A 21,291-nucleotide genomic window follows, 5' to 3' on the forward strand; every position below is an offset into this window, starting at 1 on the left:
TGAGATCAACGTCTTTTACTTATAAGTATATTGATAATAATAATATTGAAGGGTATGAGAAGAAGCTCAAGGGAATAAAGAAAAATATAATAAAGGAAACAATAAACTTTAAACATTATTACAACTGTTTAACCTTAAAGAAGGAAGAGTATAGAAAAATGAATACAATAAGAAGTTATAAACATCAATTATATACAGAAGAAGTAAATAAGAAAGCATTAGAAGCTTTTCATGATAAAAGATATACTTATAACCAAAAGGGAGACGATTGATTCCATTCTCTAAAATATAAGTGTTAAGATGTTGGGTTGGGGATTTTAACGGGCTACCGCCGTCTTTCACCGATTTATAAGTGATAGAACCAAGCAATAACCAAACCAAAGAGTGGATATATAATCAGCCTTGGTATTTAAATGGGAAACATAATGAATGTGAGAAATATCAAATAAGTCTTATTGAAGAAATAACCAGGGTAAAAGTAGATAAAAACAAATAAGCGGATAAATTTAACGACAAATAAGTTGGAGGATGTAAAGAAAAAATGAATATCCTTGAATGGACTGTAAACTTTGATGGTTATCAATTGAACAATGGAAAAACAATTTACTACAATCTCAAAATGACATGTGGTTCAGGAGGTGGTCAAGCAAGAGCATTGAGAGAAGTTTATCATTTCATTTCTGCTCAACAAAAATACTTAAACCAAGAACCAAGTTCCAAGTTATTCTTTGTGAATATACTCGATGGAAATGAATGTTTTAAGAAAATCAAGTTATTCCCTAAAGTAGAACATGGACAAATATTCATTGGTTTTCTCTCAGTATAATGAAATATGAAAGGACTGTGATTATGTTGGGGGGGGGGGGGAAGAAGTGCTTTCATCAATAAATTAGAATTTTCCATTTGCTGGTATGGGAGGGAAGGGGTTGATGGGGAGGAAGTGAGTCTCTCGTTCAGAGCTTTTGGGGCTTGGGCCAGATAGTTTTTCCCTTTTTTCCCCATTCATTTGAATGGATTTCCCAGAAGCAACATTTTACATATACTTGTGTTACATGATGGGGAACCTTGGCTCCACTGGTTTCTTCAATGCTAAACTGAAAAAAACCACCATGTGTCTTGACTTCCCTGTGAAGTTGAAGCTCTCAGTATTGCTACTTCCATCAAACACTTCTCTCCATACATTATTCAGTCAAATCAACGTACCTGTATTCTGACCGGCAGCGAGCCCTGTGTGGACGCAAATCGCAAGCTATCCCTGGGGTGAACGCTCAGCTCGTCCTCGACTTACTGCATTTCTTTCCACTGTTAGCCACTACCAGATGGCACTATAACATCAAGCAGTTTCAGCCAATCTGACCTCGACGTCGCCAGCAGAAATGCTCCTATGTGTGATTTGTCACAGTGCCAGGTATACACCTTCATATGTCAACTGGATGGACGCTACTCTCCTCAGAGACAGAGACAGAGTTAGTGATGTCGTCTTGGGCTGTGGTCGTAGTTCATGAACTGGTCACTCTAAAAAGGCGGAGTTGTTACATGTTTTTCAAAACATCCACTTTCCACTTTGACTACAGACCAGAAAAACCACAGATATCTAGATATCTTAGTATGAGAAGAAAGGTAATTTTATCTAGTTTAATGTGGAAAAAAACAGAAATGAAAAATATGCAATAGTTTTTGTCTAACAGGCAAATAAGTGATACAAGTCAGGGGTGGAGTAAACAGGCGGAGGTGGCGGATGTGGTGAGTCAAATTTGGAATAAACTGAATTTATTTCAATCAATAAGCTTTAATCTAATCTATTTTGTTATTTTTTAGGTGAGTAACACTTGGGACTTGCTGTTGCTTGATGCAAAATTGATTATTCAACTCATTATTCAGTAAACCCTGACCAATATGTACAAACTCCTAAAAGAGATCTAGTAAATATCTTTACATAGTTATGTATCTAGCAGATTCTAAGGATTAATTTGGCACTTGAATTGTCCAAAACGGCCAAAGGATAACTGATCCACATCCAATTTACTCAAAGGGTGAATTTGAGATAAATGCGAAAATGTGTTTTCCTTGTAATGCATTATCCATTAAAGTTCATAATGAAAAATACCATATTCGCCGTTAATTAGTGGTTTTTGCTAATTTTTTTCACATAAGTGCATGTAGCTTGATGTCTATCAACATAGAGAAAACTGAAAAATTGAATATTTTGAACCTGTAACGCAAATGATGACCAGTTCATGAACTACGACCCTCTGCACACTTACCCGACACCAACCATGCTGCGTTGCTTTCTGCTCAACTTAAATGCTCTCACCTCTAGCAAACTCATGCCCATCTCCAACAGGGTATGAGACTGTTCAAGGTCACAAACATCAATGACAAGCAGTATCTGAGTCACCTCCATTTCCAGGGATAAGTCACTCGTTCTCCATCGCAACGATCCGTAGTCTCCATGCTGCGAATGCATCGTCATCCAGTGTCATAACTGCTTTCAGGCATACACATCAGCTTTCAGCATCCAACATGATATCAATTGATACAGATGTTCATTAGGTATTTCTATTGCCTTAGACCCCAGAGTGGTAACAGTAAGTTGGGTTCCCTGGATGTGCATGCTGCGATATATGCCTGGCAAGAATGGATGCCACAAAAGCAAGGTTGCAAAAGTTGAGGCCTTCTGCAGTAAAGCTATACACCTACGAGGATAGAAATGTGTGGGTGGTGGGGCACACTTGCACGATGAATCTCACGACCTACTTTTTCATGGAGGCCATTTTGATGTAAACCAGTGTGCAACATCATTTGCAACTTGCACAAAGATACAATGGATGATACCATCAGGGCTGCGTAATGTGAAGTTTAAGCTGGTAATTATTGCGAAGTTTTCAAAATTATTTTTGAGATCTGACAAATTATCTGTTAAAGCCAGTAACTTCTGCTCGGTGCCGTAATGGGTAAACACTAATGGCAATAACAGCAAGTCTGCTGTCACCACATTAAAGTGTACACTGAGGATCCACTTGCCAGGACAGTTTTTGCTGTCAGGTGATCTTATTGAAGGATCAATCTAAAAATGAATGCAAACAAGTTTATAATGTACCATTCGTGTTTAACAAGAGTTAAAGTTACAACAAATGGAAGTATGGGAGGGAGAGGAAGGGGGGAGTGGTCATCAAGAGTGGGATACAGATTATAGACAACTTCAAAAGTGCTTAAGTCAACTTGTTCATTTGTTGTACCAGAGCAACATCTGCTCTCCGAAAGAGCAAGACACCAAGTGAGGATAGTCTTATGATACTAGTGCAGTTATGTACATTTAAAGTTAACTTTACAACCCAAAATGTTGCACACGGGTACAGCAGCAGCTCAAACGGTGCACGTACACAAAATACCATGGCAATATGTGCATATGCAAAACACACAAATAGACTCTGCAGACTGACTGACTGCAGTGTTTCAGAGATGAAACAGGTAGGAGATATAGGCACAACATGCATGCTAATCAAATAGCACACTCAATCGATTTAAGATGATGTAGATGTGTGACAGTGGTTGGAGTCTGAGAAACTATCTTCAGTAACAAAAGGCATTGCCATTGCACCATACTTGAGAATGGTGAAGGAGAAACAAAATGTACAAAACCACCAACGTCAGTGCTTCAACCAATTTCGTACCCAACAATGGTATTCCAATTATTATTCCTTCCTCATAAAACAATCAACGTCCAATTCCAGCAAGGTTTGTTTCATTTGCAAGTCTTCCCATCGGTGCAAGGTGTGTGTGTGTGTGTGTGTGTGTGTGTGTGTGTGTGTGTGTGTGTGTGTGTGTGTGTGTGTGTGTGTGTGTGTGTGTGTGTGTTTTGAGAATGCAAATAGTACTTACAGAAAATGTTCATACTCATCTTTCATCAAGGGGTTTCTCCATTCCTTCATTTTGAACATTATCATACACACGAGTACAATGCAACTCTTGTAAGGTTGCGTAATGACATTTAAGAGTCCAGACAAGATGACCAATATGCGTAGGAACAGCTCCAGCTGTGCAGGTTTTCTGCTGAAGCCAGCACTCCTTCACCAAATGACTTGCAAGTGGAATACCGAATCTCATCTTAAACCAAAATACCCAATGATCAAAAAAGTCCTAAACCAAATCCTATACGCCAAACCTATGAAATCGTTACATACAACTTTCATATTACCTGCAATGGTCTAGACCCAAGACCTGCTTTTGAAGAAGCAACAGCCAATCGGGGGGGAGGGGGTGCAGTATAAATAATGCAAACTTATTTCACACTTGTGAAATAATCCCTCACAGATGGCTAGCATCAAGCAGTTCTTTGTAATACTGCTTCTCTCCTTCCTGACCAGAGAATCGGCTGACATTCCGCAGGCTGGAAGGCCTAGCCCTTTCTAAAAGCATGCCATTGAGGAAGGAGGAATAGATAAAAATAACAAAATGAAGAATATTTTAAAATAAGAAAAACCAACTGTGGGGTCATGAAGTACAAAACTCGCATCATGCTCAAAAGTGACTCGAAAAAAGTGTTTCAAAAAGATAACAAATTAATGAACAACCACAATAACAATTGAATTAACTCCTTGCCAGAGCAAAAAATAAAAAGTGGAGAACAACCAAGGCAGCTCAAGTAAGCTGATCTCCGTCTGATGCGTGTAAAACGAGGCGTGTTCCACGGCCAACCAGCTCCGTTTCATGTCCAGCACCTCCGTCCATCTCAAGCCCCTCGTCACCAGATAATGGAGGCTGCCCATTACCAGTCATCATTGTACCTGATGAGCCATTAGCAGCTGAGGATTCAGGTGTTGTCAGGACAACATCAGCATCTCCCAGGACAAGCATCGAGTCATCGTCTTGAATCTGTTCTTGGTTCTGGATAAAGGAAAAATTAAAAAAGGTGTGTCAATGAGGGCTAACCCAAAAGTTTCCACCCAGCATATAACATTTATAGTAAAAAGGTGATAAACTTTCATTTAAATTTATGATGATGCAGAAAAAAAAATGCTTGTTGAAATCCGACGATAAATTTGAAGAAAAATAATAATAATAATAATAATTTACCAAGCTTTGGGGAAGGTGTTTCATTCACAGGCACGAAAGAGGTTAACATGTCCATGTACACCACGAAGGACAACTCAGAAGGAAGGCTTCTGTGCTAGGATCAATAAATTTGTTGACCACTGGACAAAGTACATTGAAGGCTGAATATTATGTAGGTACGACATATCAATAAAGTTCAAGTTGGCCACCCTTTTTCAGATAGAGTGAACGGAACCATGGGTGATACAAGCAATTGCACCATTGAACAACGGATTGTTGTCAGCGTCTCGATTACCTCTTGGCTGGCTAGCTCGAAGCCCAGACCTGTGGACTTGTGATAATTCCCTTTGGGGATTCATAAAAGAAATTGTTGCACAACAGCATTACGAAACCACTGATGACCTTAAACAAGCAGTGAGATTGCTTTTAATCACATCACCACACAAATGCTCCAGAAAATGTCCCACAGATCATGGTGCCAAATTATCCTCTGTGATGACAATGATGGAGCACAAACGGATCCACTTAAACACTTCAGGCTTGTCATCTGCTGTAAAATGTGTAATAAAGCAAGAGTACTGTAAAGGTATGTGGTATAACTTAAAGAAAGAACCCTTCAGTGTTGCCAGCTAATATGATAAAAAGCAATGTCAATTTTACAATGGGTGACAAGACATTGTGGCCACCATGTGGGTGAGGTGACCCTCATCAATTCAGGGAAATTTTAGAATTGGAAGATGTTGGCTGAGGGTGACAGGATATCCATGGAGTTTTGGTCATTACAACAGGATTTGGGATCACAGCAGGGTTTAAACGAGAAGTGCACTCAGTCGAGCGCATACCTCCGCCACGCAACGTCTGATCCACGGGAACATATCGGGCCCCAATACATTTTTGAAATATCTTGCTATATAATCGTTTTTGGTCCAATCTCTCAATGGTGAAGAAACACTTTGTATATTAAATAATTCTCGTATCCAGATTCGGATTCAGATCTTCACCAAAATCGAATCAATTTGTCCTTGCAACACACCCATGTTCACAAAGTTTCGTCCGAATCCGTCCAAAACTTTTTGAGATATTGTGCTAAATATAATTTTTGGCCCTGTCTCTCAATGGTGAAGAATCACTTTAAAAATTCTAGTCGTCGGATTCGGATCTTCACCAAAATCGAATAAATTCTTCCTCGCCACACACCAAACCTGTCCACAAAATTTCATACAGATCCGTCCACAACTTTTTGAGATATCCTGCACAAAAAAACATAAAATAAATGGGTGAAAACATAACCTCCTTCACCTTTGGTGGTGGAGGTAACTAAGCAGAGTTAGGGCTAAGGTTACAAAATAATCTAATATACAGGTATATAAAAGCCAGTTCGTTTTTGGACCATGTATGTGTGGACGGACTGCTGTCACCCCATTGGCTGGACAGCTGGCCCGACTGCACCCACAATTGTCACCTGGAATTTTTCTTTTTTTTCATCATACCATCACCATTTTGTGAAGCTGCAAAGGTCTCAGTTGTTGGCCCATGCAGTGCAATTGGAATTATCCGAGTTATATAACCACGATGTAACACATATATATATATATATATATATATATATATATATATATATATATATATATATATATATATATATATATATATATATATATATATATATATATATGCAGTAAGCACGTTTTTGCTTCATGTATTTAACCCCCAGGTTATTTTTTATTTTAGGGAGCAGTCACTGCAACGGTCTGTTGCCTATACACAGTGATCTAAATCTTATGGATGAGCTTGTCCAGATATCACCTGGAGGCTATTAGTAAACAACAATGTACCTTTACATTAATTACTAGGACATTAGGACACATTGTACCATGGCACAAATATGCATACGGTACATGGAGTTCGAGCCAGGGGTTCAGAATAGAACACAAACATGTTTGTTTACACATGCTCAAATCTCACACTGGTTTGATAAAGCTTACATGGGGGGGGGGGGCAGATGAAACAAATAATATAATAATAATAATGGCAGATTATAACAGAACAAGTGTAATCTTTTGTTCTTCACAAAAGTAACATAGTTTCCATTACAAGTGGGCACCCAGATTTACAAGCGCAAGCACGTGGACAAGAAAATTTGTATTACTTTCTTTATCTGTTGTGGGCTCTACCGACGCGTACAATCAACCACTTGTCAAAACCCGTCGTCCTTCTTCCTTTCCCTTCTCGCATCTTAATTTTACAGCACAGTTCCTTCAGTGAGGGTTGCGGCCCGTTTAGGACTGGTTGGAGTTAACCAACAATTTATTTTCACCTGCTGTACTACAGCTTGTAGAACCCAAGTGAAAGTACTTTCACAAAATTTTATGAGGCACATTGCTCAAGTAAGAAGAGATAACGGCAAATCAGCAGAGGCAAATAAAGCACAAGCTGGTTAGTATACCTTTAAAGCTATTAAGTTAGCATTACAACTCTGACTATGTAAAGACATTTATTATTACCACATGCACGCGAAGAGCAAAGCGGGGTTAAGCAATATGTTCATGTCCGTCCATCCGTCTTACCAGTTTGGGATCGTCAAGCTTATGATCGAGAAACAATTTGTTTGAATTAAATGTTATATTTTGAACACGAATCGGAAGATAAACCCGCCATTTAACAGTACTTTGTCTCTGAACTTGTACTGATAGCATATACACAGAGAGGAGCGAGATTTTTTGTTTGTTTGTTTGTTTTGCTCAGTCTGCCTGTCTGGCAGTCAAACAAAATTGAAAATCATTCCAAACAGGAAACTTGCTGTTTTTAAGGACGTTATAATGGACACATACATCAGGCACGAATCATTAATGTAACGTCTTAGACAGGGTGCTGTGATAGACACTGCTTAAAATGGCGGTAAAATGCGGAATTAATTTATTTATGCACCTTTAAACCTTCGTTTAAATTGATTTACACACTTCAACACTGGAGAACACAAATCACCTTCGTAATACTTCCACGAACCTCCAGTTTTCCAGTACTTGAACATATTCGATGTTTATAGGGTGGTGTGTAAGGGTGATGTACAAGACTGCTAAAATAGCACCAAGTTTCCAGATTTGTTTTAAACAATGTATGAAATTATTATTGTATTAAAATTTAAGCACCGTATGTACTTAAACACTGCGTGGGGGGTATCGTGGTCTGTGAACTCTACAGTTACTTTAGTCATCAAATAGTGGAATTCCCCAATCTCAATTTCATCTGTTGTGAAAGACAAGCACACAACAATAAACTCTTGTCAGAAATCTCTTAATCCCATTCTTTGTTCACTCAATATTTTCTGAGACACAACAAACCACTTGATGGTCAAGTGATGATTGCTCTAATTAATGTCAGCTCATAGTCAGTTCAGTTGTGGAAACAAATGCGACACATATCCATCATATCATCAATGGTCCTGATATTTGTGACGTTAATTACGTACCTCGTAGGCCTGAAGACTGGTCAGACAGCGAGCCAGTGGTTCACAGCAATGTGGCAGTGTAGATGTGAGTGGTGGCCCCGCATGAGTGAGCAGTGGTTTCAGGTAACTGAGAATAATAGCTAAAGGTGGACAACTACAACCGTAGCTTGAGGTCACCCATTATGATTCCAATTTCTATCTTCCCATTTATATCCCCCCCCCCAAGAGTTATCTTCCCTAGAGGGTAAGACCTTGCTACTTCCTTGGTAGGATCACACCTACTGCTACTTCCTTCCTTCCTTATCATCACACAGGTAGGATACTTGTGGTCAAAAATGTACCACATGCGGAATAGCCAGGCACTCTCGTTCTTGGTTCGACTGACTCCATCACTCTGCGATGGGAAGAAGTTTAAAAGGTTGGTTCAAGTTTTTCCTCAAATCCTAAATATGTAGATCAAATACCAGTTGGAAACATAAATCATTGCATGGTGAAATGTGAGACAACAGTGAAGATAACAAAATGTATTTTCATGATGGAAAAGAAGATCAACAGAAAAGGATACAGTGAAATAATAAAGTGGAAGTCTAGAAGGGAAAGTAGGGCTTGAGCAAGAAGGACCAGGACTTGTGCTCAACAGCACATTCCGGTAGAGTGACCCACTCACTTGCAGTGGCTGGAATGTATCTGAATGTCCATGTGGGTCCTGGTCTGGATCAACTCCAACACTGCATAGAACAACAAATCAAAATGAGAGCCAGTTGCCTCCCACAATCTGCACCATCTATCGTTTTAAAATGGCAAGACAGGACAGAACAAGCTGAAACTGTAACCTCAAATAACAATGGGGATGAATAACAAACACATCAATGTTTCTGAGAATGGGATTGGATAATGTATTTTCCATTACAGATTGTGTCAATGACATTTTGTATCATGGTCTGGTTCCCTCCATATCAGTGTGAGATCAATTTCGTTTTTGTTTTTAATCACAATGACAGAAATGGATTGGCTTCCCTCCAAATGTTCCCACAGGTGCTTGACTAATAATGTGTGTGTTTGAACAAACCCAGGGAAGAAGATACATGTCTTGTTGTTTTAGGCCAGATTGTCAGTGTTTCTAAAATGTCAGTTTCCTTTGCAGAACCGAGATGTTCTTTCTAAAACACCAGGTCTATCTTCCCCCCATTCAAAATTCATATCTGGGTTTCCCTCTGGGAATCTGTCATTAACTCTGGTAACACTTTCAAGGGTCTTCAACACAACAGTGGTTAAATCGAGGGATACAGTGGGATTAGACCTACAGGCTAGAAAATGTGCACATTTAAGCAAGGTTAGTTTAAAAATGTAAGCAAGGTCCATGTATTATATATATATATATATATATCACATACCATTGTCGTGTTTTATTGATGTTGGTAATACTAGTGCATGCCCAGAAGTGCGTGCCCGTACGTGCAAAAAAAAAAAATAAAAACTTTCAAACCGCGTGCCAGAAACAACAACCACACAGGCCATTCCTTCGCTCTTGCATTCTCATGACAACCACACTTCCACACACAGAGTTAATTAAAATATAAATTAAAATCAAGTTTACCTCCCTGCCTTTGCTTGCCATGACATTCGCTGCCATGTAACTGGCATGGCCCGTGACATCCTCGTCGGCCGGCCGCACATTGGCCTACGCAGCAACGTGTCATGTCATTGGTTGGTAAATAAATGGCCACATCAACGTGTCGTGTCATGTCATTGGTTGGTAAATAAATGGCCATAACTTGGGAAGCACTTGTCCAATAATATCAAACCTTGAAAAGGCACATCCTCAGGTCCCCAGCAATATACCTGGCAAGTTTCAATTAGATTGGACCAGTGGTTGTCGAGAAACAGCAGTCACGGTCACACACACACACACACACACCTGGAATTATAGATAGTAGAATGAAGTATTTTATTATCATCATCATTATTATTATTATTACGAGTAGTTGAAGACGGTCTCACCTTTGATTGGTTCAATACTTTTCATTGACAAAGTAATTTCTACAGATTGTCGACCATAAGAGTTTTCATTTTGCGTTTCAGGTGTTTCTTTTGATGTTTTCAATTATTTTTTTGGCAATCTAATCTGTATTTCTATGATTTTTCACCGTAAAAAAAATTAAGTGTATCCATACTTGCACACACCACACATGCATGTGACGACTCGGCTCTCCAGATATCGTAAGATGGAATTTTATTCCACGCGAGTAATCAACATCTCGATTCATAGCCACGCTCATCCGAAGCAGTTGCGAGTGACATGGGCAATCATTGGCTGTGCTCAAGTTCCGATTGTCGAATTATCCCTTGTGCATCGAATAGAAAATTGTTTTTAAAAATACTTTTCATAATTACGCTGTGGGAAACGAGTCTGGAGACAATCACACACAAAATCAGACAGTATAATGAATATTATATTTGCATTTCAATAAAATGGACATGATCAAAGCTTTTCGACTTTCACTCCTCAGGATAAAACCACAAACAGATGAAGAAGCACCAAACTCTCGTTTATAAAGTTACAATGTCATGTCCTCAGTGTTGATTGGTTGAGATAAAGAAAGGACGGGATTACCTGATTGGTGGAATCATCGGGAATTATGAATAATAATTAGGCAGACATGAATCACCAAAGTACCGGCAGAAACAATGTTAATTAGCTGAGGGCTAGTGGGAGTGGGGGTGGTTTTCATGATAACTCAATGTTGACTGTGGTTCAGTTGTCACACAGTCGAGCCATCATAGTCAAAATAGATATAAAGTTTGGACAAGTTACTTCTGTCTACAAAGAATAGGGTTGGTTGACCTGATGAATGTGGCCTCCATTGCACGAAGTTGAGCTAAACCGCGTCCTCCACTCAGGATTTTCAACCAGCCAAGACAATATTGCTCTGCACACTGAGGATTATTCAGTAAATGGTGACCAATTGCATAGGCACAGGGAATAGTTGTCAAACTCTGTACTTTCTTAAAACCCAAGTTGGTTGTGTCTGTTCAGTTGACTGACCCCATCTGATCCCCAAAGAGACGTGTTGTTCAATGTGATCCTTCAATCTCAAAGATGTGCGGCCCACGTACCGAGCATCTCACTGGCACTGAAATGTGTAAATAATCTTACTTGCATGAAAGGCGAGTAGAACATCTTTCTGGACTGATGGAAGCAACTGGCGGGTGGTGAAAGTTTCATGATTGAACCGCATAGTAAGAATGGTACACTGTCCGTTTGATCTGGTTTTCAAACTGGTGAGACACATCGCCTTTCCAAGGTAGATGTAGGTATACAGGACATTTAACAGGACCGATTATATAATTCTTTGGTGGGTTCAGGAATTTGCCGATATGTCAATTGATGACCTTTTCAGGATAAACATTATCAAGAAGAATCGTCTTGATGGTCTCAATTTCAGCACGGAGTTTATCTGTGGAGCAGATCTTTCTTGCTCTATTAACTAAGATACCAATCAATCCAATCTTGTATGTAGAGGAACTGGAAGAGTCCCACCTGATATACTGTCCGGTAAAAGTAGACTTACGATAGATTGTGGTTTTATAAGTATCGGCTGATTTCTCAACTAAGACGTCCAAGAAGGGAAGTATGCTGGAGCATTCCATCTCCAAGGTGAACTCTCGGGATGGATAGAGAGAGTTCAGGTATGCCAAGAAGACTTTTCATGTTGAGGTTGACTCGAAGACAGCAAAGATGTCATCCATGTACCAATAATAGATAGGAGGGGGTTGAACTCCAGGATGTGGATCTGCAAAGGCACGTTTTTCACAGTAACCTTCAAAGATGTTTGCCAAGACGGGGCCTGGAGGGGATCCCATCGCTACATCATCAATCTGAGTATACATTGAATCATTGAAACTGAACTCCACAGAATGGGTCACCATGAACATTAATTCAATGAACACAGACTCAGAGATTTGTGGAGGTTTCAAGTCACTATGATACAGAAGTTGCACACAGATTTCAATCATTTCTGTCAGTGGGACATTCATGAATAGATGGGTATCCTGAACAGGTCATCAATTGACATATCTGCAAATTCCTGAACCCACCAAAGAATCCTATAATTAGTCCTTGTAAATGTCCTGTACACCTGAGTCTACCTTGGAAAGGCAAAGTGTCTCACCAGTTTGAAAACCAGATCAACCAGACAGTGGACCATACTTACGATGCGGTTCAATCATGAGTGACTTTCACCACCCGCCGGTTGCTTCAATCAGTCCAGAAAGACGTTCTGCCCGCCTTTCATATAAGTAAGATTATTTACACATTTCAGTGCCAGTGTGATGCTCAGTGCATGGGCCACACATCTTTGAGATTGAAGGATCACATTGAACAACACGTTCATTTGGGGATCAGATGGGGTCAGTCAACTGAACAGAGACAACCAACTTGGGTTTTAAGAAAGTACAGAGTACGACAACTATTCCCTGTGCCTCTGCAATTGGTCACCATTTACTGAATAATCCTCAGTGTGCAGAGCAATATTGTCTTGGCTGGTTTAAAATCCTGAGTAGAGGACGCGGTTTAGCTCAACTTCGTGCAATGGAGGCCACATTCATCAGGTCAACCAACCCTATTCTTTGTCGACAGAAATAATTTGTCTGAACTTTATATCTATTTTGACTATGATGGCTCGACTGTGTGACAACTGTACAGTCAACATTGAGTCATCATGAAAACCATCACCCCCTCCCCCTCAGCTAATTAACCTCCACCATCTTCGAAGATGGATGGAGGTTACTGTTTTCACCCCTTTCTGTTTGCTTGTTTGTTTGTGAACAGTATTACGGAAAAACTCCGACGGATTTCGACGAAACTTGGTGGGGGGGTTAGGTATGGTCTAAGGATCATGCCATTAAATTTTGGACTTGGTTCCCCCCCCCCCAAAAAAAAATTGTTAGAGAAAAAAAATTTTTTTTTTTTTTGCATTTCTACATGTTTTAAGTGATTTCCAACCCCCCCCCCCAAAAAAAAATATTGGAGAAAAGAACTATAACTATCAGCACTGTTGACATCATATTTAATGAATAAGATATCAGGTTCACTTGAGTGATCCAGCAGTATTGGCGGCGGAGGTTTTGCACTCTCCCGAGTGCTCCCCCTCGAGTTAACATTACGTTTCCGCCGGTACTTTGGCGATTCATCTCCACCAAATCAGTCTTTAATCATGATGCTTCATTTCCGCCTATTCATTATTCATGATGCTCTGTGGTTCCATCAATCAGGTAATCCCGTCCTTTCTTTCTCTCAACCAATCAACGTTCAAGACGTGACATTGCAACTTTATAAATGAGAGTTTGGTGCTGCTTCTTCATCTGTTTATGGTTTTATCCTGGGGAATGAAAGTCGAAAAGCTTTGATCATATCTATTTCATTGAAATGCATATTTAAATTTTGTTGTACTAATAAAATGTTTGAATATTATCTATCTATAATTCCAGCAATCTCTGTGTGTGTCTGTGTGTCTGCGACCGCTGTTTCTTGACAACCCCTGGTCCAATCTAATTGAAACTTGCCAGGCATATTGCTGGGGCCCTGTGGATGTGCCTTTTCAAGGTTTGATATTAATCGGACAAGTGGTTCCCAAGTTATGGCCATTTATTTACCAAACCAATGACAGGACACAGTGCTATGACGTCACGATTGACTTCACAATTCTTCTTTTTTTCTTGTTCTTGCACATACGGGCACGCGAGAGCGAAGGAACGGCCTGTGTGGTTGTTGTTTCTGGTGTCACAATTCTTCTTCTTGGTTTGATATGATGTCACAATTGACGCTGGGGACCTGAGTATGTGCCTTTTCAAGGTTTGATATCGTTCTTCTTCATCCGTTTCAGCTGTTTCCCAAGTGTTTCCCAAGTTATGGCCATTTATTTACCAAACCAATGACAGGACACGTTGCTGCGGCCATTTATTTACCAAACCAATGACAGGACACATTGCTGCGTAGACGTGGCCGATGGGGAAAGGGCGCCTTGGTTACCGTGGTGTAGGAGTGGCAATGGTCAATGGCAGTGAATGTCATGGCTCGCAAAGACAGGGAGGTAAACTTGATTTTAATTAACTCTGTGTGTATCACAGCAGTTGTTACCTCAATGCAAGCGATAATTCGTGGAATGCATGTGAACATTCCGTACGGGCACGCACTACTTCCGGATAGTGATGACTTACTGTATTCTAATAATTTCTCGATTTCTTATGCGCATTTATAGATAAACACAATGCCACAAAGCAGTCGTCATTTACGAGAGCGAAGGACCGGCCTGTGTGGTTGTTTGAAAGTTGGGTTTTTTCCGTTTTTTTGCATGTACGGCCACGCACGCATGTACGGGCACGCACTAGTATTTGTAATTTGACCTACCTTAGTTACTTACACGTGTTTCAAGTGCACTTTATTAACTCAATTTTTATTTTTGAGTTGGCAGTGTGCAGTATACGTGGACATGAGAATGTCTCTATTATTGCGCCATAATGTCCAGCACCTAAACCATACTATAAAACGTGCTAAGAACAAATAATAGCTTTTATTTGCAAACTGAAAACAAAGCACATCACTTGACGAGGTCAACAAGTCGCAACTTAAAGTGAAGTCAATAAAATCGAGTCACAAGTGGACCTCAAATGTATCGCAACATGACTGTTTACCTTCCCAAGGAGTCCAGCTGCTCACCGTGAGTGCCAACTGATTCCAGAAACAACTATTTTTCTCAAAATGAACTCTGCACAGTACAGTGGCAAAGATTTTTTTTTCAGACTTTAAATTAAAATGTTGCGGATGCGCACTATGCTCGTGTATACGCGCTAATGTTGACAGGTACATTCCGTTTTCGGTGAACTCCATCCATTTTCCATGAAAATCACCGGCTCTACATCTTGTTTGGCAAAAAATATTTCAGAGAAATTAGTGCTATAGCACAACACTGGTTATTTTAAAATGAAATCACGAAATTATACTTACAGTTTGTGTTGAAAACAAATTATCGCACCAACTACTGCCCCTGAAAAGTATAATCTTGTGTGGAAGGGCAAGAAAAAGGTGAACCACTTACCGGATATGTAACCATGAGAGCATGGGCGTTGTGCCCCCACCCATAACCCACACGGTGAAGAAGACAAGGAGAAGTGTCGTGCTGAATATTGCCTGCTGGGCTTCTGTTTCTGTGTCTCTGATCGCCAGTGCAAATGCCACAGCACCTCGAAGACCTGAATAACAGCGCCCGAGTTTGCGCCGGGAAGCAGAAATGCACAAAGAATCAGTGAATAACATTGGAGCCTGTAGTTATGACTCCGGTTGAGAGATACATTGGTTTGTGAGCAAATGGAACAAGCAGGTTACAGCCTCAAAATTTTTCAATAAATGATTTAAAACAGCCTTGCCTGCAAACATCATCATGTGTTGGAAGTTGAAGCTGATCTTGTTCCTTCGGCCCAGATTCAAGAAGAACGAGAGGGGATAAATGTTACTTGCACGTCCCACAAGGATTGCCAACTGCATGTGGAATGAAGAGTTGGTGTAGCAGTTAAGTTATTACATTAAAACATTGGTTGCTTATAAGTAAGAGAGAAAAATAAGAAAAATATCGAGAAAAAAAGATGGTTAATAAGATATGATTATAAAAGATACGAAAACGGTGCTCAGTGGAGCGCATACCTTCACCAAGCTCAACAGTTTATGTTTTGTATCCCAATCTGGATCTTGACCACAATCTAATCAATTTGTCCGTGTCACACACCCAACCTGTCCACCAAGTTTCGTCCAAATCCATCAAAAACTTTTTAACATATCCTGTTCACAGACTGACACACAGGCAAACAGGGATGAAAACACAACCAACCTCCGTCCACCTTCGGTGGTGGAGGTAATCATTTATATAAATAGAAGAATGGTGTCTATCTGTTTTTCAATGTCTGATTCTGTTTCTTCTACTCCTCTTTCTGCTTTACACATAATTATGCCTATGAAATTTGGAGACTAACAAAGTTGGTGGCATAATGGTTAAAGGTTCCGCTCTGTCTGCGAGGTTGGTGGATCGAACCCCGGCCGAGTCATATCAAAGACTTTTAAAAAATGCTACGTGCTGCTTCCTTGCTAAACAATCAGCATTTAAAGGATAGAGAACAAAAAAAACCCCATCATGTGGCATCCATGGGGAAGAGGAAATTCCTCCTTGATTGCCCCGTTGAGTGCGGAGAGAAAAACGATGTTGTGAAGATGATGTCACTGGTACCCAGAGTGCTCTGGGAAGTGACATCACTTCCCCCATTCTCAGTAGCTGTTTGTGTGAGAAAGTAAAGTCTAATATTGACTCATGTGTGCGATTTGTGTTGCAGCTCCTCCACAAACCTTAAAGTCCGTTAATAAATAACACACACACACACACACACACACACACACACACACACACACACACACACACACACACACACACACACACACACACACACACACACACACACACACACACACACACACACACTGTTATGGTGAGCATCGCCGCAGATCATGTCTCACACGGTAAAACCGCATAACCCGCAAAGAACAACCATCCGCCTGCCACCCATACGATTGTTCCCGCTAATGCAAACCAATCAACCAGAAGGCACGTGATGTGATCGGCGGGCAAATCGAAACATGTAGAGTGTGACGAGCACTCCCCCGATCTCCATTGGACATAGTCCGACACCAAAGAATCACCTCCAACCGAGATACCTCGGCCGGGTGACTTTGTCAAACAGACAAGGATTACATGGTCAACATCAGTTAAACATCAAACGGAGCCGCCAATCCGGATTTCAGGCTTATTTATCATCATACCGATAAATATCTAACCAATGATGACCACATTCGACATTTATACATATCAGATGCACCATAACAGACAGGAGGTGCGGCTGGTGTATAAGTGACGAATGCGGTCAGCATTGGTTAGATATTTATCGGTATGCCGTCCTGATGAGGGGAAATAAGCCCGAAATCCGGATAGGCGGTTCCCTTTGATGTTTAACTGATGTCGACCATGTAATCTTTGTCTGTTTGACAGAGTCACCGGGCCAAGGCCTCTGGGTTGGAGGTGATGCTTTGGTGTAGGATTATGTCCAATGGGGATCGGGGGAGTGCTCGTCACACTCCACATGTTTCGATATATACATACATATATATTTATTTATTTCTACCTAAATAATTTAAATTTACTTTCAACTCCTTAATTTCATCTGTTTGACCCAGTTAAAAGTAGACTTTTCTCAAAACATTTGCCAAATTGGAAGATATCATGGCATTCTGGTCAGTGACTCTTCAAGCCCATCCAGCAAAGGACTGTTGTTGATGTCTCTCTTTATTCTGTTTACTATGCGACTATTGTTGTTCTCTGGCCATCCCGTCCTATTAAATCACACAGCATCCCATCACCCATCATTGTTGGGCATAACAGTTAGTCATGTATAAAGGAAAGGGGGAAAGAGTAGGGTGTGGTGCAAAATTGCACGGGAAATGGCAGTTAGGAATCGCAGAGAAAGTTGTAAGAGAAACAAAGGAAATAACTAAAATTAAAATCCCAATTTAGACTGCCATAATGCTTTTGTTGAGGGCTTAGAAGACTGTTGCAAAAAGGATACCAATGCCCCAATGATGATGATTGGGTTGAAGATGTGCTTCTGGAAGGTAAATAAAGCGAGTCCCATGTAGGAAAATATGAAGTTTTCAGCAAGGAAGTTGAGAAGTTCAAAAAGCTGTAAATGAGAGGAAACCAAGCATAAGGAACTAAAAAGAAAGACATTTATCAACCAGTTAAAGTTAACATATTGTGAGGCTGAGAAAATTTAATGAATGATTACAGAGGGGATAAAATCATATTATAAAACGTACATACACATATATCGAATAGCCGAGAGGTATGCACACTCGCCTCTGAGCTGTCCAGTCTGGGTTTAAATCTCGATCCTGCTACGTCACCGTTGTTTATGAAGGCAGCACGATACATCAACGTGTGTGCCACCCCTTTGATGGATGTTAAACTAGGTGTCCTGTCTGCTAGCATTCATTGGTGAATGTTAACTGTCCCATGGTATACATTTGTGGACCATGACGAGTGGACGAGTTATCACCGGCACCCTGGCTAAATTCCAAAATTCCTGCCTAGACTACAGATCGCAAATGATCGAGTCTTCTTGGAGGCTCCTTCAAACAAGGATATTCTGCTTGCTGTCTTTGTGTGTGATTGGTGTCTGGGCAGCAATTTCTGCAATATAAACAAATTGACCAAGTACTTTGCATGCTTCATGCGTACGTTGTCCTTCGTATCTGAAAGGCAACCAGTTCTATAGAATACGATATACATTTGCACCAAGCCCTACACCATTTTCGAAATACAGCAAGCAAGAAAGAGCAGGCTTAGACTCAAGCTCAGGTTAAGTCTACTTCATAAACGAGTGGACAGCATCACGGTGCTGCCATGGAGGTGAGCGAGCAGGGAATCACATGCACAACTGCTCACGTATATCCATTTGATACTAGACCCCACCAGTTGTGATGTATGAGAGTAAAATCCTATTGATAGTGTGGCTTCATCTTTACACACAATTTCCATGCTTTGCCATATGTCCAGAAATGAGCTAAGAATAGGATAAAAAGTGGATGCCACAGGCTGGAGCTGAAGTATTGGCGAAAGGAAGTTTAGGAGCAATTAACAAAATGGTGTCTAATGCGATACCAGAGGCTAAGTCTGCTCTTTCCTGCATGATTCAAAGTTTTGTGGAGTAGGGCTTAGTAGAAATTGTTGGTTGGTTGTATCTCCTTCTACAAAATGATAATCTCCAAGTCAAACTACAACAGCACTCGGTAGAGTGCATACTTCCACCAGGCTGAACAGTTTACGTTTTGTATCCCACGGATGGGCCGGATCTGCATCCAGGCCTCAGGCAAGATCTAATCGGCTCGTTCTTGTCACCTACCCAACTCATCCACCAAGTTTAGTCCGAATCCATTCACAACTTTTTGAAATATCATGCTATCCAATATATCGTTTTTGGCCCAATCTATCAATGGTGAAGAATCGGTTAATAAATAAAAAAATTCTCGTAACCAGATCCAGATCTTCACCAAAATCTAATCAATTTATCCTTTTCACACACCCAACCTGTCTACCAAGTTTTGTCCGAATCCATCCATAACTTTTTGAGATATCCTGCTCATACACAGACAGACAGGGATGAAAACATAACCTCTATCCACCTTTGGTGGGGCAGGTAAGTGTGTGTGTGTGTGTGTGTGTGTGTGTGTGTGTGTGTGTGTGTGTGTGTGTGTGTGTGTGTGTGTGTGTGTGTGTGTGTGTGTGTGTGTGTGTGTGTGTGTGTGTGTGTGTGTGTGTGTGTGTGTGTGTGTGTGTGTGTGTGTGTGTGTGATTATCCATGGTTAGAACAAAGTACAGCCAACTACCAACTTTTACGAAGGCCTACAACAATCGTCTAATGGGAGCTTTGAATAATCTGATCTCTTGGGCCACAAGTTCAAGACAACTGATGAATTGCTGACCTGTTTCGTGCGATCCCTAGATTCTGCAGAGAGGTTGTTGTAAGTATAGTGGGCCTGGGTGATACCACAGAACAACACTGCCACAATACCTGTGAAATGCACCACACAGGATAATATCTCACTTTTAAACCTTCTGATAACACCATCCATAACCCATTAAATAATCATAGACTCGTGCCATTCCAATGCAAGCAAGGTCATCCTCTTGTAATAAAATATATGCATTATCAATCAATACTGTACAATTAGAGGATGTAATTGGTAAAATATATGTATAAATAACATTGGATAATGTTCATCACCATAGATATGAGGCTCAACCAAAATTTTCCCATCCAAATAAATTAATATATTCCATTGTTATTTTAATGTACAGGACTGGCAAGATGGCCTTGAGATACCACACTTGCCTCGAAGCCGTATAGCCTGGGTACAAGTCTACGGCCCAGCTATAAACTGTCATCTATAAATATATAAAATATAAATGTTTCACAGGCAAGATTCATCATTAATGTGTGCGCCGTCCCTCAGAGGGACATCAAGCGGGCATCCGGTTGACCGACATTAGTCAGTGGATGTTACACACCCCACAATGTCCTTCGCAAAGAGAAGGCTATGACTTGCCAGCACCATGAACAAATTATAAATTCCTTCCCTGACCAGCAGGGGGCACTGCGACAAAAGCACAGCCACACTCCCAGCAATAAATACGCAAAGTGTGTGTATTTAATGGCTGTATCCAGGACAGAGCTGGACCCCAACTAAAAAGAACCCTCGGGCCACCGAGAAGCTCAATCACTCGCTGTCTGTATGTTTGCGTGGCGTCACGTGACCAGCCAGCTCGCAGTCAGATGAAATGCCCCAACAAAATGTTAAAACTTCCGTTTTTCACCGGAATTCTTTCAGATACTTGTAGAGCACATCCCCAAACCATCTAAAATATTGTTACGGCTGTGGAAATTCGCAAATCACAATTCAGGTCCCGTCGGTGAGATATCTCTTAAGTACATGTGTAGTTCGCCCCAAACCCGTTGTTTAGAGGGAATTTATGTGATTCATTCGGGCTGCAACGCTTTGAGTTAGGCGTTTTTCTGTTCTATCTTTATTTTGAATCAACCACCATAACCATCAAACCACCACCAAAAACCCTCCACCACCCTCACCTCTCTCCTTGTACGGCCATTCCCGCATCACCTGTGAACACTGAGCG

At 40.6% G+C, this 21,291-nt stretch overlaps 1 protein-coding gene across 1 annotated transcript in view; it reads right to left on the reverse strand.

Moving 5' to 3' along the window:
- Window positions 1-3,774: 3,774 nt before the first annotated feature.
- Window positions 3,775-21,291, reverse strand: part of LOC147031848 (sodium/hydrogen exchanger 6-like) — a 48,494-nt gene continuing 30,977 nt past the window's right edge. The window contains exons 9-16 of the mRNA XM_085853079.1: window positions 20,082-20,170; window positions 18,167-18,280; window positions 15,929-16,040; window positions 15,601-15,754; window positions 9,171-9,231; window positions 8,827-8,897; window positions 8,525-8,630; window positions 3,775-4,887 (exon numbers count right to left, since the gene is read on the reverse strand). Coding sequence (XP_085709205.1) covers window positions 4,642-4,887; window positions 8,525-8,630; window positions 8,827-8,897; window positions 9,171-9,231; window positions 15,601-15,754; window positions 15,929-16,040; window positions 18,167-18,280; window positions 20,082-20,170 — 953 coding nt within the window. The 3' untranslated portion in view covers window positions 3,775-4,641. The remainder of the gene's footprint in view (window positions 4,888-8,524; window positions 8,631-8,826; window positions 8,898-9,170; window positions 9,232-15,600; window positions 15,755-15,928; window positions 16,041-18,166; window positions 18,281-20,081; window positions 20,171-21,291) is intronic.

Source organism: Eptatretus burgeri, chromosome 2 (genome assembly GCF_056783735.1).
Source record: "Eptatretus burgeri isolate ZD-2024b chromosome 2, Ebu_testis_v1, whole genome shotgun sequence".
NCBI lineage: Eukaryota > Metazoa > Chordata > Myxini > Myxiniformes > Myxinidae > Eptatretus > Eptatretus burgeri.